At 43.6% G+C, this 18256-nt stretch overlaps 1 protein-coding gene across 2 annotated transcripts in view; it reads left to right on the forward strand.

The window, feature by feature from the left end:
• LOC126521226 (MFS-type transporter SLC18B1-like) overlaps positions 1-13843 on the forward strand; it is a 44640-nt gene extending 30797 nt beyond the window's left edge. The window contains exons 7-13 of one of the 2 annotated variants that reach the window (XM_050169855.3): positions 7953-8110; positions 8208-8306; positions 9741-9829; positions 11529-11624; positions 12435-12509; positions 12875-12968; positions 13573-13843. In XM_050169855.3, the coding sequence (XP_050025812.1) occupies positions 7953-8110; positions 8208-8306; positions 9741-9829; positions 11529-11624; positions 12435-12509; positions 12875-12968; positions 13573-13671 (710 nt within the window). In that variant the 3' untranslated portion in view covers positions 13672-13843. The remainder of the gene's footprint in view (positions 1-7952; positions 8111-8207; positions 8307-9740; positions 9830-11528; positions 11625-12434; positions 12510-12874; positions 12969-13572) is intronic. The other variant, XM_055065833.2, reaches the window with a different exon arrangement.
• Positions 13844-18256: the final 4413 nt, after the last annotated feature.

The raw sequence follows: 18256 nt of genomic DNA on the forward strand, positions 1-18256 counted from the left end.
GCGCCGCGCTTCCTTGTAGATCACAGACGTGACAGCTGTGCCCAAATTCTATGGCCAGAAATTTGTGCTGTAATCGGCCGTTCGCACCCCCCGTGCCATGGCGCGCTTGCTGATGGAAGTTTTCGAGCAGTCGCTGGCCGGAATCGCTTTCTCGACGACGTCCAGCGTTCAGGCGCCGACTCTCGCGTTTCCTGGACTGAAACTCGGGATCCTCGACTCGGCGTCGTCTCTTCTCAGCCGCAGCTTCGGCGCGGTATTCTGGATCAGCCCGGCGGCGACGCATCGCTTCTCGCTCAGGTGCGGGGACCCCGAGACTCTGGAGCACCTTCCCTATGCCTGCCCATCCTTGGCGCAGGAACGCTCCATAGTAATCAACACTTACGGACTCCGCGGCCTTCCAGCGGCCACAGAGACCAACCTGCTGTTCCCCGTGTGTCCCGCCTACCGGCTCCCTGCGCTGCGAAGCCTGTGGAGTTAATAAATTCCACTGGAATAGACACCCTGTAAGCGCCCGCTACAACGCTGGCCACATTACTAAGGACTGCCACCTGTCGCGAATAGTGGAGTCCTGCCTTTTGTGGCTACATCCTCCCTCTTTCTCTATCATCTTTCACTTCCCACTCCCTCTCCCCTGATGACGTTGCACCATGCTCCCCCACAGGTTGCAGAATCGAGCGTCTTTCCTTTCTTTAGATCACTATCATAATTACGGTACTCTTTCTGGTAAGCCGCTCCTTAGTCGGACTTCTTCGGGCGTCCGGAGTTTCGTCGGTGTTCCCATGGAAGCAGCTCGTACGCAAGGAGTTGACGACGCGAGAGATGTGTCGCCGCGCCAGCCCGAGCCTTTACTCGCCTGCGGCGTCACGACTCCGCCCTATCATTGTCTAGGTGGTGTTGACCCTACGCGCGTGGGTGCGAGGAGGTTACGTGGCTCGGTGCTCTCGCAGGTGGTTGCTAGGCAACGCGAGGCGGCGCACAGCTGGGTTTAGTTTTCTGGTAACGCTCCACGGCCGAACGAATGCTTAAACAGCTCCGATGTTAAAAAAATGCAAATGTAAAACGCGTATGAAAAGTCGACGTGCATCTACCGTGGTGTTGTAATGGCTTTCGCGTTGCGCTGCTAAGCCCAAGAGCGCGGAATCAAATCCCGGTCACGGCAGCCCAATTTCAAAGGGGGCGGAATGCAAGTACAGCCGTGTACCATGCACTAATTGGGTGCACGTTAACGAACCCAAGGTGGTCAAAGTTTTTCTGGATCCACCAAATACGGCGGGCCTCATAATCATATTGTGGTTTTGGCTCGTAAAACAAAACAATTTAATTTGATGGTTGAAATGTATGTTACAATGGAAGATTTTAAAAAAAGAACGCTGGATCTTGACATGAAATAAAGAAGAGCAAAAATTCAACGCATCACCTTTAGTGACCCAATGTCAATAAAACACATAAATACACCTAAGTACGCACAAATTATGTCATCTACGTCGACCTTGTCTTTCACGTTGACATTGGTTGGCGCGCCTTTCTTTATTGTTCTTCCATTCCGGACCTTTCTCCTTGACTAATCCGCAAAAGTTTCCTTTAGCAGCTTCGTGCTATGGTCGGGTAAGAACGACAATTTTCCTTTTCATGATAGTTTCACCACCTGGTGGACTTTCACCAACAAGCGTTGGCGTATTTCTTGAACTAAGCGTCGGTGTAGACACGGTAAGCATCACAAGGTTCGTTGGCTAGTTGTATGACAGAATTTGGCATATCCTTGGCCCTCTGAGACCTGTGAGGCACGAGCTCACTGGCACCTTCTTGCCCTGCTTGATGGCACCGGAGGCGTAAATGAGTACACCTGCATCTCTGGCAACGAATCACGCAAAAATCTTCGCATGGCCGTGCGGATTTTTTTGTGGTTTATACTCGTATTTGTTACCTCAGATAGAGGCAAAACGGCAGAGAGGTTAACCAGATAAGCATATCCAATCTGATACGCTGAACTTGAGGAAGAGAATAGGGAAGAACAAGAGGTAAAATGAGAGAGAGAGAGAGAGAGAGACAGAGAGAGCAACTAACACGACCAATACGAGCGAAACACAACCTATTCAAAGGAAGCACGCTAACTTCCGCGATTGCAATCGACGAGACTGCTTTTCTGGTGCCTCTTATCCATACACGGAAATATATTACCTTGCGGAGCATTCCTCCCCTCGGCAGAAAGAGAAAGGATGTTATAGATAAGCACAGAGGTTGGCCTACAGCACTCAGAGTATTGACTTTCAGCCGAAGTAGTGTAATGTTGTAATGTCCGGCAGTAATGTTGCGAAAAGATTGTATGATATGGTGTTTTCATTTGTGGTTAGCTACCGCACGACAAACATCCAATAGCATCAAAGTAAAGAGAGACAAATTCATCATTCGCACTGCTGTCCACGAATATATTGATGTAATATTTACTGATCATTACTGCAACATGGACATCACGTATCCACTATGGATACTTGTAATTCTAAATAACAAACTGTTTGTGGAGGGCTTATTACAAAAACGAGTTGCCTTATTGGTCGCAGCGCAGCAAACTTCGTTGTCGTCGTCATCGTTGCTGTTTTTTCATTTATGAGATCCTGCAGGATGAGAAAATAGGCCACCGAAGGACCGGCTACCGCAATCATCAAAAATAAGCTATAGCCACTAGGGAATGCAAAAACAAAAATAAGCTAATACAGAACATAACAATCGCGTCCAATAAATGGCAATGTATCAGGCACAGTATATGTGATACTCTGGACACATTCATGCCTACACAGTTGGCTCCAGTTGCTCGATTCCTCTACGTCAGAGTTTGCCATATAGAAGGTATTAGAGTGTCACGTGCAACATTATCGAAAACGGCAAACCGATGGCTATCCTGTCCGCAGTTCGGTCTATAGCATTGACTTCATGATGTACAAGAATGGGTTCAAATTGGTTCACAAAAATGGGTATACAGGCAGAAATTACCGTTTCCTGTAGTAAACTCGCACGCAGAATCTTATAATCGCGTCAAGCGCGCAAGAAGCTAAAACAACCTAACAAAGTGAACGAGTACCAGCGTACTAGTCTTTCAGTGGATACTGGGACAGTTGAACATTCCTAAAAAATATGCAAGTGACGTAGAAGATCTGAAAGCCCATCAAGAAAATACGACGACCGCAACTCCCATAGCAAGATCTGAAATAGGCTGCAACTTTAAGAGACACATATGAGCATAAAGGTAGAAGAAACGGGTTTGACAGACTTTTAAAACTTTTGACCGATATTAATTTGATCCCCTTATTGAATACCATATACCGACAGAGTTAACATACGTCATCATCATCATCAGCCTGTTTTATGTCCACTGCAGGACGAAGTCATCTAACTGCTATTTCCAATCACCCCTGTCCTGCGCCAGCCGATTCCAACTAGCGCCCACGAATTTCCTAATTTCATCACTCCACCAAGTCTTCCGCCATCCTCGACTGTGTTTCCCTTCTCTTGGTACCCATTCAGTAACCCTCATAGTCCAACGGTTATCTAACCGGCGCACTACATGACCTGCCCAGCTCCATTCTTTATCTTGATGTCAATTAGAATATCGTCTATACCCGTTTGCTCTCTTATTAAAACTGCTCTCTTTCTCTCTCCTAACTTAATGCCTAGCAATCTTCGTTCCATCGCTCCGTGCACAGTCCTTAACTTGTTCTCAAGCTTCTTTGTCAATCTCCAAGTCCCTGCCCCATATGTCAGCACCGGTAAAATGCACTGATTGTACACCTTCTTATTCAATGAAAATGGTAAGCTTCCAGTCAGGAGCTGACAATGTCTGCTGTATGCGATCCAACCCATTTTTATTCTATAAATTTCCTTCGCATGATCAGGGTTCCCTGTGATCGATTGACCTAGGTAAACCTACTCCTTCAGAGACTCTGGACGCTGACTGGCGATCCTGAACTCTTGTTCCTTTGCACAGCTATTGATCATTACCTTTGTCTTTTGCATATTAATCTTCAATCCCGCTCTTACAGTCTCTCTGTTAAGGCCCTCAATCATTTGTTGTAACTCGTCTGAATTGTTGCTGGACAGAACAACGTCATCGGCAAAGAGAAGGTTGCTGAGATATTCGCCGTGGATCTTTACTCCTAAGCCTTCCCAGTTTAATAGCTTGAATATTTCTTTCAAGCACGCAGTGAATAGCATTGAAGAGATTGTGTCTCTCTGTCTGACCCCTTTTTTTATAGGTATCTTCCTGCTTTTCCTGTGTAGAAATAAAGTATCTGTAGAACCTCTATAGATACTTTCCAAAGTATTTAAGTAAGCGTTCTGTGCTCCTTGATTAGGTAATGCCTCTATGACTGCTGGTATCTCTACTGAATCAAATGCCTTTTCGTAATCTATGAAAGCCATATAGAGAGGCTTATTGCACTCTGCGGATTTCTCGATAAGCTGATTAATTACATGGATGTGATCCATTGTAAAGTATCCCTTCCTGAAGCCAGCCTGTTCCCTCGGTTCACTAAAGTCCAGTGTTGCCCTTATTCTATTGGAGATCATTTTGGTAAATATTTTATATAATGCTGGGAGTAACTAGTGGGTCTAAAATTTTTCAATTCTTTAACGTCTCCCTTTTTGTGGATTAGTATAATGTTTGCATTCTTCCAGTTTTCTGGGAACCTTGCAGTCGATAGACACTTCGTATAAAGAGCCGTCAGTTTTCCAAGCGTTATGTCTCCTCCATCTTTGATTAAATCGACTGTTATTCCATCTTCTTCTGCCTCTCTTTATCGTTTCATGTCTTGTAAGGCCCTTCTGACCTCAGCGCTTGGTATGGGAGGAGTTTCTGTATCCTCTTCATTATTGTTTCTAATGGAGGTATGCTGACTCCTCTGGGTATTGTACAGGTCAGTATACAATTCTTCCGCGTCGTTTACTATATCTTCGAGATTGCTGACGATATTATCCTGCTTATCTTTCAGTGCATACATCTTGGTTCGTCCTATGCCAAGTTTCTTTCTCAGTGATTTCAGGCTGCGTCAATGTTTTACGGCTTCCTCAGTCTTTCTCACGTTATAGTTTCGAATATCGCTTATTTACGCCTTGTTGATCAGTTTTGAAAGTTCCGCGAATTCGATATTATCTCTTGAGTTGGACACTTTCACTCTTCGTCGTTTCTTTATTAGGTCATTTGTTACTTCGGAGAGCTTGCTTAGTGGTTGCCTTCGTGCTTTGCCTCCCAGCTCAATTGGTGCCTCTGAAGCCAGCCTACTTAAGGGTTTCATTTATTAGCTCTGTCATCATCATCTCTTTGTTTGCAAGTACCACCTTGAATTTTTCTGCTTTTACCCTTACTGCCTCTACGTTGACCTGTTTTCCCTTGTCCAATTCTGCTCTTTCTCTCTTCAAATTTAGGTGAATCCTAGCCTTCACTAACCTATCATCACTGCACATTACCCTGCCTATCACTTCTACATCCTGCACTATGCTGGGATCGGCAGAAAGTATGAATTTCATTTCTTGTTTCACCATTAGGGCTTTTCCATGTCCACTTTCTGTTGCTATGCTTCCTGAAAAAGTGTTGATTATTCGATGCTCATTACTTTCTGCGAATTCTACCAGCATCTCACCTCTAGCTTTCCTAGAATCGACGCCGTAGTTGCTAATCGTCTGTTCGCCCGCCTGCCTTTTCCCCATTTTTGCATTGAAGTCACCCGTTGCTACTGTATGCCGAGTTTGCATTTTTCTCATCCCTAATTCAACATCTTCATAAAACTGATCTACTTCCTCATCATCTTGATTGTATGTTGGAGCGTAGGATTGTACTAACTTTAACCTATACCTCTGATTAAATTCTCTGACACTCCAAACTCAATGTGTGGAGCTAAAGTGCTGTCGAAGTTTATGCAGGACACCAAGCTCGACGAGTGGCTCTAGCAAACCAACTGTCTCGTGCGCATAACCCCTCACCACTTCTCTTATCATCATCATCCATCCCAGTACTTTCCTCTTTTCCTTCCCTCTTTCCCTGTCCAGAGTAGCAGACTAGAGCGCACTAGCTCAGGTTGACCTCTCTGTCTTTTCTATCAATAAATTCTATTGTATATTTGTTGTAGTCTTATTAAGTTTGATTACGACTACAGCTACCCTCTCATTAATGCTGTAGAATTCGTCAATGTTGCCCGCTATGTCCTCAGGGATTAGGAATCCTACCTTGTATTGCTTCTTATCTTGGAGACATCTATAGCAGAGGACATGTCCATTATTGAGCAATGTATAAGCCTCACCAGTTCTTCCAATCTCCCTAAGGCCGATGATATCTCAAACAATGTCTGATATTTCCTCAGAGAGTCCTGCTAAGCTTGCCTCACTTGAGAGGGTACGGGTGTTAAATGTTGCAAGGGGCAGTTTCCATTGGCGGCCTGTCCGGACCCAGAGATTCTTAGCACCTTCTGCTGCGTTACAGGTCTGACCGCAGCTGATGGGAACTGAGGGCCATTCGGTAATGAAGTGACCCATTTGGGCGAGGGGGGTGGCCGAATACTGCACGAGGGAGGCCAATTCCTGTTCTGGCGAGGGAGTGTTTTGTTGAAGCTCAGTGGGCCTTCCTAATTTGGTTGTACCTGGATTAGTGTAGCCCCACTCGCTCGCGGCATCTTTTGCCGTTGATAGATGTTGTTTATATCTGCAGATGTTGTTTACATATATATAAACAACATCTGCAGATGTTGTTTACATATATATAGAAACGTTTATTTAGTGTCTGCCTCCCTCACCCCCCCCCCACCATTCAAGTAATAGTTACATAAAACAATTCTTATCAGCAGTGCTAACACCGTTACTGTGAATGTGTCAACGCAGATGAGAACTTAGAACACCTTCTTTTAAAATGCTGCATACAGTTCGAACCAAGGATGAGACGGATGACCAAATTTGAGGGGCTCGTTTAGATACCAATGAATGTAAAGAACCTGTTCAGCTCATCGACAACTACTGCTCTTCAAAAGTGTGCGCTTGTTACTCTCAAGAAACAATTTTTAGCCAAGTGATATCGCCTACTATTTTACGAATACTAAAAATGTAAGTTTGTTATGTTAATACAATGTTTGTGGGAATGTATCGTATTTTATACACTTTCATACTGAAGCAGCAATGTGTACCACGTGTTCTCACATGTGAAATTTAATTTTTAGTATCTATAATGTGTGCGATAAAACGTGGTTGAATAAAAATTGTCACTTTTGATCACTTTGATCAGTTTTGATCATTTCTCGTGATCCTCTGCCTTTTATCGTTTGTGACATTTCAAGCTACTTCTATACTGGGACAACTTGTGCTTCGGGTACTTCTCGTGTTTAGCCATATTGCAATGCGTTCTGTTAGCTTTTCTGTTTTGCCACTTGCAACAGATTTCTTTGTTTCTCATACAAAATGTAATGGGTAGCATATCATGCTGCAAGCGCCTGCCTAATTCTTGTGTAAATAAAAAATTAAAATATATGCATAAAGCTTTTCGCACAATCGCAAAGAAATTTTTAGAGCATTCTGTGTACTAAATGATAGCTTGTTATACACCTGAAGCCCCAGTTAAAAGCAGGACTTGGCGTTTTCGTTCGAAAAATCACCTAGAAACGCACAACTGTCTTTTTTTGCTTTTCCACAATCGTATTGCTAAGTAAATAAACCTCAAAGACGATAAACTACTGTATCTATTAGGGAAACACGGAGGTAGGATGATGTAACTTACACTTCGTACTGCCTTAAACCAAGCCATAAGGTGCCGCACATATTCTAGATACTAGATCTCGATACCTACGCTTCATGCGAAGGGGCTAAAGAAAGGGCTCAAGCGATACGATGATGAAATGATCTGAAGCAGAAGCTTGCAAACAAGAATCCTGTACTGCATATGATGCACCAGATAACGCATTATGGTCGCCGGCTCTTTTCAGAGGTTGAACAGCATTCAAGCTCCGAGTCTCCAAAAAACCAGGAGAATTTGTGCAAGCTACTCATCGACCCTGTGTTCATAATTGACATGGTTACGGTGATGTTAAGTTGGATCATCATGGGATTTAATGAACCTACATTAGAGCCACACCTGAGACAGGTAATGTATATTTTAGGGTTAGTGAAAACGAATGTTGAACTTTATTTTTCGTCATGAGAAGCAACGGTAACTTATATAAAGGTCATTTCTTTTTCAGTTTGGCATAGACACAACTGAGCTTGGTGTCGTATTCATGGTTCAGTTCGCAAGCTATACTATCGCAGCCCTTGTCCTTGGCATTTTGTGCCAATTAAAGGTGAATTGCAATGTGCTTTTCGGCGAGCATTTTATTATGTTTATACATAGTATCTGTTTATTGTGCGCGAATTTTAAAAGAATGCTTGAGTCACTACACAACATCCTTCCCTGTATGTAATACTCGTGAGCTTGCGGAAATATTAGTCTTTTCTTTTTCTTCTTGTGGCTGTTTTGAAATTGACTAGTGCAGGGGGCGCCCGCTACCCTTCTTACCTGGCACGATAACTTTGCTGAAGGTGCTGTAAAAGCTACGAGCAAAAATGAAAGAAAGCATGCCAGTTGGACAGCGACGCCCAGAGTTTATTCACAGCTTAAGAGTAATTTATCTATATTCATCTATAACATAACAATGTTATATAACATAACAATATTATCTATAACATCTGAAGAATGTGCTTTCGTGCGTCCACGCATATATATGACAACCATTTCTCTACGCGCCATGGGTGTCCTGTGTTTCGGAGTGACTTGCTAACGCAAGCACCCAAGATGGCAAAGTGTTTGGAAAGAGGCAAGGCCGGGAGAAACGCAAATGCGTATATAAAGTAGCAAGGTTAATTCGACAAGCTTCCTTGCAAATGACTAGTTAATCTGCACCATTAGGAGCAGATCACCTTCTAAAGAGAGCTTGTTGGATCGCCCCGTCAGTGTCCGGCGCTTTTTCAAGAGTGGTGGTGGTACACTTAGTACACAATTCAAGAGTGGTAGCGGTACACTTAGTAAAGCCGAAGCGAACACCACAGTCATAGTGTCGCGGGCAGCGATATTGGCCGGCTCTAGTGTTACAAAGTATGCAGTCCGAGGCTACCAACCATTATAAGTAAATGGCAAGAAATCAAGGCTCGTGAGATTTGTTAGCGCAGCAAGCGTCCTCCCAGAATTTTACAGCCGCTGCTTCCGTTAACTTGCCAATCTACAGAAGCTGCTAGAGGATCGAGCTGATGATATCGCCGTGGTCGGGCACAGGCACCTGCCGCGTTCCAGCCACATTTCCACAGCACTACAGGCAGGCTAAACAGGCCAGGTAATTCATGCAAGAGACGTCACATGGGACAACCTGGAATACTGGAAAGCGAAATAGACGCGTTGCGCAGGGTGCAATCGCTGTGAAAAATACTCGGTGCGATAACCGCTAATTTGCAAAAGACGCCAAAATGCCTGACGTATTTGAAGTGAGAAGGAAAGCACAGTTACCACTAAAAAGATGCAACACGAAAGCCCGTAATTCAGAAGAGAGACGACGTAAGTGTGCATCATTTGAATGAATGAATGAATATGCTGCATCATCAAGCGCGATTTTTGGTGTACGTGCGCTCCCCTCCTTGAATATTGCTGTCGCAGTTGATCAGCGATGAATTCCTTGGGCATTACAGATCTACAACACTTCATATTTTTACGTTTGATTATTTCATGTTGAATGCTTCTTTTCCAGATGGACGCGTTCTGTGCCTTTTTGGGCCAGCTTGTGACAGTATTCGCTTATCTTATTCTGGGGCCAGCGCCCTTCATCACAACAGAAGCGTGAGTATACTTTGTTCAAAGCAGATTCATCAGGAGTATTACGAGCGCTTGTAAATGTGATAGAAAGAAAAGTGATATTAAAATTAAATTATGGGGTTTTACGTGCCAAGACCACTTTCTGATTATGAGGCACGCCGTAGTGGAGGACTCCGGAAATTTCGAATACCTGGGGTAATCTAAGTACACGGGTGTTTTCGCATTTCGCCCCCATCGAAATGCGGCCGCCGTGGCGGGGATTCCATCCCGCGACCTCGTGCTCAGCAGCCCAGCACCATAGTCACTGAGCAACCACGGCGGGTAAAAGTGGTATTCTCGATGCAATCAAGAATGTAACCTTGGAGTTATTTCTTATTCCCGCATATCGGCGACGTAAAATGAGACAGTAAACCGCAGATCTTAAGAAGTATAAGAACCCAATCCGTCCAGTGGGTCCAATGACACTCGGGCAAACCACACTAAGGTGCATTCAAAATATGGAGATAATATGACAATATATTGCTGCGCGAATAATGCGTCTATCAGACTGAATGGCAAGAATTCAGGAAAATATCGCAAAGAAGCGTGTGCAATACAATCACGGCCTGTAAACGTTTATCGGAGTCTCATGTACTGCCACAGAATCAAGCAACGCTTACGTAATGTAGCTGAACGTGGACGAGGTAACTTATCATAGCGTTTTCTAGTGCAAGAAAAGTTCGACATTTCAGTAAAACCTTTGGAAATGAGAAGTTGCACTTAAACAGGCAATTTTGGTAATATGCCTTCGAAGTAGAAAAAAAGAAAGACGAGTAGCTTATGCGTGTACATATGGGAGTGCTGCTAAGAACTTACGAAAACTTCCACTCTGCTATCGCTATCAAGGAGGCGCTGCTATGACGGTAACAAGGAGCGTCAGTGATTGACGCTAATATTCCTTTCCCTCACTCAAGTTTACTGTACGAGAAAAGTATGGGATGTCGCGAGGGTAACTCGAAGCCACACCTATTTCATGGCGGCACTAGTGCTTGGAGACCACAAAGAGCGCTTGTGTGTTTCAAGGCCAGTTGCGTCGCCGGACATGTAATTCATAAATGGGCAATTGCATTTCGAAATTGCTCGGATTACGGTGAGAGATTGACAGTATTTTCAAATAAATAAATAAATAAATAAATAAATAAATAAATAATGTCTCGCTCACAGGAGGTGGCAAACTAACAGTAATGGTGATAAGCGCAGATCCCATTCGAATCTTTTCGCAGCGGTGATGCGCGGAATGTTGTGTTTGTTTCGCGTTTGTAAAATGCATAAAAATTGTGTAACCTCGAGCAATCAATTAGTCTGCGCGGTGTGTGTATGCCAGAAAATTACCGTGACAATGCCTCCATACATTCTTCTGCACCTATTAGAATGCATTCATGGCCTTCTGAGGTCACGGTGGCATTGCTTATTTCCTGCGAACACTTGTCACTTGCCGAGCAGTGGAAACAACGTTCCCGCTGCTTAACATTGTCATTCCATCTATGCATAAAGCGGCAGCAGAACCCAACGATTCTTTGAACGCGACACCTTTCGATAACTTTTGCGAGTGCCTCGGCAAAGGTCGTTGCTAACTTTGCTTTAAACAAGAGTTGTAGGCAGTAACCTTGTAGAACTAGTGCAGTAAGAGTACATGGTCCACACCATAAAACAATGTTAATTTTCTTTTCTTTTCATTCTTTAGGAGTATGTGGATGGTATACCTATCTCAAGTGTTCACGGGAGCAGGCATGGCCGGGCAATTTGTTTGCAGCTATTGTCATTCATTGAAGTACGCTGTGTAAGTTTGTTTACGGTGAAGATGTTCAAGGACACTTGACAATGAATGACTCAGCGGATATTCTACATGGCTAAATGCTACAGCATAACCAAGTTGCATGCAGTCTCTACTCGAAATTTCGTGGGAAGCATGCAGAATGGCAAAATTGACAGGTTGGAAAAGATTATTTTTGTTCAGTGCACAATAAACTTTGACAAGGTGAAGCAGGGATGCGACAAGCGCTTTGTCTCGTCCAATTTTCCGCAGCAAAGGCGCCGAAGGACTCGGCGCATAGTAATAAAATGTCAAGATATTCGCCCATCAATACCCGTAGGGAATGTCCACCTTCCTGAGGCTCTTGAATTCAGAAGGGAACGAAGCATTAGCTGGTCTGCAGGCAAAATAAGTAGGAGACGTTTAGTAAGAGACGCGTAGGATATATGTGGGAAATAAGCAGTGAAGGAATTGATAGAACCGAAGTTATTACGAGCACAGGTAAGTGCGCAACACAGGCATGAAGGTTTTAGTGAAGAAAGAAAAGATCAACAAGAGATAGGCAAAATGCAAGACTGCAATAAATTTATTAAGACCTATTAGTTCAACCAGGCTAGGTGACTATTTCTCATTGCCCAGTTTCGAAGGGGATGTCAAGAAACATCCTCATCATCGCGTTGGGGAGCCTACATACAAAAACAACGTTTGCATCTAGGCTCCCTGATCGGTGAAGAGAATAGGCTTCGAGACAAGACACTTTCTGAAAATGGGGGATAGCCTAAACCCTTTAACCGCGTTCAGTGTTTTGCTGCTCATTGGTCTATGTGGCTCATGCAGGGCAAGAGGATACTGTGACGACATAAAGACAACATCGTTCATTTCCACCATAGTAATTACAAGTCTGGTGCTTGGGTGAGTTCTCTCTTAGCAGCTCTGCTGTATTGCATTACCAAGTGTGATTTGTTATATATAAGAGCATGGTTTCTACTGCCATAAAGAGGACCAAGGGCCTACAAAAATCTGTACAGCAGGTGCATTCTATATAGTAGAAACACTGACAATGAAACTGAACAACAAATATTAATGAAGCAGCAAGATCTCTGGTAAAACATGGTGTAATCATCATTTTCAATTTAAATCAGTGACTGTCTCTGGTTTTCATTCAACATCGTTGTTCGTAGTCCATAAAAATACATTGCTAGCAGCTATAGACGAATGGTTTCTTGTCCGACGTCTATTTAGATTTTAAGTACTGAGCATCACTTGCGCTGTTTTAGGGCTACAGTGACACCTCCAATTGCCGGATACCTTGTTGAAAGATTCGGCTATAAATCAGGATCAATGTTTTTGTTTGGACTTCTAGTGATATGGGTAAGTGTGGTGGTTTTTAATATTCTATAATAAGAATAAACCATGCATATAGTGTTTGTATTGCGTGACATAATACCTTTCAAGCAATCAATTAAGTCCACTGATCAAGAGACTTCGGCTGCTTAATACCTAATAAATAGAAGATCTGCGAAGGTGCAGCTCCACCTGACTGTAGAATACAGAAATTCCAAGAGCTGGCTCTCAAATGGCTTACTGAGGGGAACAGTACACAGGTGTTTACAGTAACATGACCGAAGAAGACTGTTAAGAGCAACATGAGCGCAACGTAAGGGCTGCATTTGTAACCTTCTAGAACCACGTGCGGCTGTGTTTTATGCTATTATATTGGTGCACCAAGCAGCGTATGGCATACTCACAGAGACACAGCTCATATGTGCTATCGCCATTGCTTTTGTGATATGCCATGCCAGGATGTTAAATATATGGTGTTTACTGCGTGGCTCCAGTTCGAAATCAAGAATGCGATGCTTACTGTAGATACTCAGTTTCTTTCCTGTTCCAGCACTACTTTATACCTTGTGGCATTTGTGTATACTGAATGTAGCATGTAGTGGTGACTCTCTTTTTTATTTTGATCTTTCAGACACCAGTTACGCTCATCCAGTGGTTGGCGTCATCATGCAGCAACAGAAGAAAGAAACAATCAAAGTTAACAACTGATTCACAGATATCTGCATGCTGACGCAGCACATGTAATTTATGTTCAGCTGAAAACATTCTATAATGTGGTCTACTCCATACCATCATCGAAAACAAGCCTGAGCACTCAGCTAGAATAACGTCTCCGAAGTAATTACTAAGCGCGCGTTACCCTTTGTATCGGCAGGGCATATATATTCACTGAGTCGACAGGAGTGTCTCTACTGACTGCTCGCATGCCACAACAGGCACCACGCAGTAGTTTTACTGCGTGGTGCCACAGTAGGCGTTTCAGCACTCCCCTATTTTTTGGGTCGGTATCGTGGTTCGCAAACAACTCCTACATAGAACAGCAATTGATTGCCCAAGGCGCCATCTACCATGTCCCGTCTGCATTTACGTGAAAAAGATGCCTACATGTCCTGTTTGATATGAGAGTAAATGGGCAAAACTATGGCGGAAGAGTCTACGTCTCCGAGTTAATCAAGAACTACGCAGGTGTGTTATGTAAGTATACTCCTAGTATAAAACATAGTCGCCATCAGGAAGAGCTAAAAGATGATTTTACTTAAGGAAAGCACTTGGCCTGTGCTAGCATAGCAAACGAATCTCTAGGCAAGAGCGAGAGCGCTGTCTCAATCTATAGCTTCTATGTTACAGGGGACAGTTATATGAGAAAGAACAGCCATCTACATTATAGCCGAGCAGAAGTAGGCGTCGCAGTTCGAGCGTAACAGCCGGCAGGTTTAGTATTCTCATTTTTATAGTTTTGTAGTGCTTCTGTGGGCCTTATTAAGAGATGGTTATGTTGTTGCTTGCAAACAACATCGTGCGTTGAATTTATGGGGTCCGCGTAACGCGAGCGTGTGCTCTAAACCCACAAACTAAGGAAGAGACGAAGACATCCATAACGCTATTCAGTTCTCCGCATCCATATGCGCACTAAAAACACTTTTCTTAGTGCACGTATACTCACACCTGCTGCTCACATATAGATAACAGACGCATCTGTCGATCACTGGCATAAAAGTAGTACCTGAAGTTGCATAACGTGTGATGTGCATTGTGTTCGATCTCATGTCGTCGATTTACCTTACAAGTGCGGGCATAAATTCATCAGACGCAACTGGAAAATTAAATATGTATACAAAATGCTGTCTTCGCGATGCCTGGGGCCCTATAACGTAAAACTATTCCAATATGTTTCTATTCCAATCTTCTGACGTCAAATTTGCCTAACCATCGTCGCAAGCACCGGGTGGTCACCCGCAGGGTTGTCTGAACAGGCCAATCAAACGCTTTCCTCGTTCATAGAATGTCACTTTTGTTTGCTTGAAAAACGAATAACATTGCCTACACTGAGCGGCTTGTCGTATATAATTGGCTGACAAGAGGCGAGGAGAACGCTCAAGTGGAGAGGGATTCACTGGGGCAGAACCAGTGCACTGAAAATCGATAACCGGATGAAGAGGGTGGTGCCGGCGTCTGCGATTGGTTGGCTTTCCCTTACTTAGCTTGTGGTGGCTGGTCGAAAATCACGGCGGCATGCAACGGAAGCTAAGAATGACGCAAAAACTGACCCTCAGCAAAGAATAGTTGGCAGAATGAGGTGGTAAACGTGCCGAAAGGGCTCGGAAACGTTACACGGCCACGCAAGAAGCTTTATAATACGCAAATAGACCCATGCTCTCCGGCAGGTGCGAGTAGCCAGCGTCTCAGCGATCGGCGGCAGCTATCTTTTATTCCATTCGGAACGGGGCAGCCTGCGGCTATTCCGAAGAAAATTCAGTTTTATTCGGCATATTAATGCATCTTTATCGCGTACACGTCACTTTGACGCGATGAGTTTGGGCGGTTTTGTGACGTCGCGTTACAGGCAGGTGAAGTGGGTGCAGCCCGAAAACTTTTTACCAATAGCCGAGGGCTGATGGCGAAAAGGGGTCGAATCAGAAATAACTGTTTTTCTTTTTTCTCTCAAGTCATGCATAATCAGTGTATACACATCATATCAGATGGGGAGGTATCGCGGTTTTCGGGACGTCGCGTGACAGAGAGGTGAAGTGGGCGTGGTCGAAAAAAAGTTTTTCACCGATCGTGGAGGGCGGATAGCAGAATTGGAATAGAAAACTTTGGAATAGTTTTACGTTATAGCACCCCTGAACTCTGCAAACCTCTCTTGTAGAACGGTACCACCCGTTTTATATCGAGAGCCTACATTATGTGTACGTGGCTGACTTCACATTTAGATGAACATTTTAGATGAGCCGGAAGGCCATCTGGCCCGCCTAACGACACCATGAACTGATTCCCCCCACCTGACGAAATAATGTTGTTTTTATCTCTATCTCTCTCTCTCTCGAGAACTTGCTAAAGCTCTGCGACGTGGCCTGCAGACATTTTTTACATAAATAAATGTTATATTACAAAAAAAGCCCTTCCCTATTTCAGATTCCATGAACCCTTGCGAAACGCGTTCGCGCGGGCACATGTGCATGACAGCGAGTGGATACCACTCCTAAAAGCTTATTAAGTTCATGGTTCTCCTCCGCGCTAGAATGACTCTGAGTCCAGCCGTTGACACTGCCAATGTTTCAGCAATCATTACCGTCACCTTGAATGTGCGCAACAATTAATATTGATTATGATAGCTAGCCAATACCTCCTTCGCCATGTAAACGAAAAAGGTATTATTAATGATCAAGTGTGCCTTCTTGATAATGTGTTACACTTCCGAGTCCAGTACAGTATGCAAAAAAAAAGCAAAATATTGCTTTGCCAGCTCGAGCTCCTGCATACTGCGATGTTATTTCGCCATTCTGGCTGTCCTTAACTCAAACCTGCTTCCTTTTGCCTTTTTTTTATTTGGCTGAGTAAATTTGGTACTTCCTTGCAGCATACACAAACGGCTATAATTATATTAATAAAGAATAAAGTTCCACAGGAATTATGCCAGTAAAGTTGCAAAATACAAAAGTAACGTATCACTTGCCAATTAACACAGTATTCGAACGACACCTCTAAAGCTAAAAAGACGAAACAATAACATTTCTTGCAATGAATTACGTAAAAAGCGTCACGCCGAAAAAAACTGAATTTAGCGGGACACCTAAAGAAATTAAGCCAATTCCTACATTAATATCCTATAACACCGACCAGGTTACTTTCAACGGCAGCAGAGTATTGGCGAACTTAGAAATAGCATAAAAGCAATATACGGATGGAAAGACTGATTTATAGGTCCCGAATCGGTGTCCTGTGAAATCAAAAATTGTTGGAACAACTCAGTCTAGACGACTGTCGATTACTTTATTCTGCTTTATTTGATGCAACACAAAGTTTGACGGGATCCCGTCTGGTTGAGAAAAGGCGGGACGATAAAAGGGAACATCGACCGAGAAAAAAAAAACAATGAGGGAAAAATCAAAACGCGTTTTGGCTCCCGTGTGGGAGCCAGAACGTCTTCATGTTCAAGGTGAACAATTCTCCCGCGTAGACAGCGAGTGTTCGCGGTCATCAAGAGAGATCTGTTCATATTTACCCGTGCGTGAGTCAAACCGTGCGCGTTAATTCATTTGTTAGCGAATGCTTACTGCAATTTATGCAGCCTATGAAACTACGGACCTTAGTTCGTTGTGTAGTTGTCTAATACTTTGCTATGCCTATTAATGCTTCGTCTTTGGGAAAAAGCTGCCACTTTCTTGACGGGGAAAAGCATTCTTTGACCTATTCCTTCACCATGAGTAAGGTGAAGGGTAGTGAGCAACGTAACCTCGCTGCTGTGATTGTCGACAGGTCGCACAGAGGCTCAAACATTGAAAAACCGATACATCGTAATGCTGGAGCTTTCTCTGCGTTCCCGACAGCTTCATCGTTATTCTTTACTGCATGCAGAGAACCTCAAAGTCTCGCGACAAATAGTTAAGATCTCGCTGGCACAGATTTTAGTGGAGTGAAGTCTCTGTCAGCGTCGTTATATAGAATAGTTCAGTCGACATTCTATTAATGTTTCCTTTATGAATCCGTTTTTAAACTTGACGTAGCTAGACAAAAACAATCCGGCTTGAGATATCGCACTGACACCGGCGTATACTGCAGATAGCTGTTAAGAAAGCGACTGAGCATTTTGAGTGTGGACCGATGACATCAGCTTTCGACGGAGAACCGTCACGACCATTCAGCCTTGAATTGATGCCTCTGTTGGTACTTTCTTTACAATATCTTCTGGTACCATGGCGTCATTAATTGTACAGGAGACATTAAAACCAAGTAAATGCCAAAAATACGGCCACAATTTTCCTGTACAAACTGCGTATATTTGTACTTTATTAAGATGGCAGTGTCGACAGATCAGTGTATCTCCTTTCAGAGCGCGATTAATGTTATGTCCTATAACTGCGTGTCCAAATTGTCAAAAAAGAACCATGAGCACTCGATTTTCGCTACAGTAAGGAAACGTTACAAATAACGAAGGGTGTTCCCGTTATCAGCATATCCAAGCTTTCGTAGTAGATGGGAGTCATTAGCCGGCAATCATATTTATTGCATGCCACGAGAAAGTGCTGCGGATAACGAACGTAACGTTTTCAAGCGACGGAAGTAAGTTGCTCGCTAGAACAATTTTATTAAGC

This window comes from Dermacentor andersoni, chromosome 6 (genome assembly GCF_023375885.2).
Source record: "Dermacentor andersoni chromosome 6, qqDerAnde1_hic_scaffold, whole genome shotgun sequence".
In the NCBI taxonomy this organism is placed as follows: Eukaryota; Metazoa; Arthropoda; class Arachnida; order Ixodida; family Ixodidae; genus Dermacentor; species Dermacentor andersoni.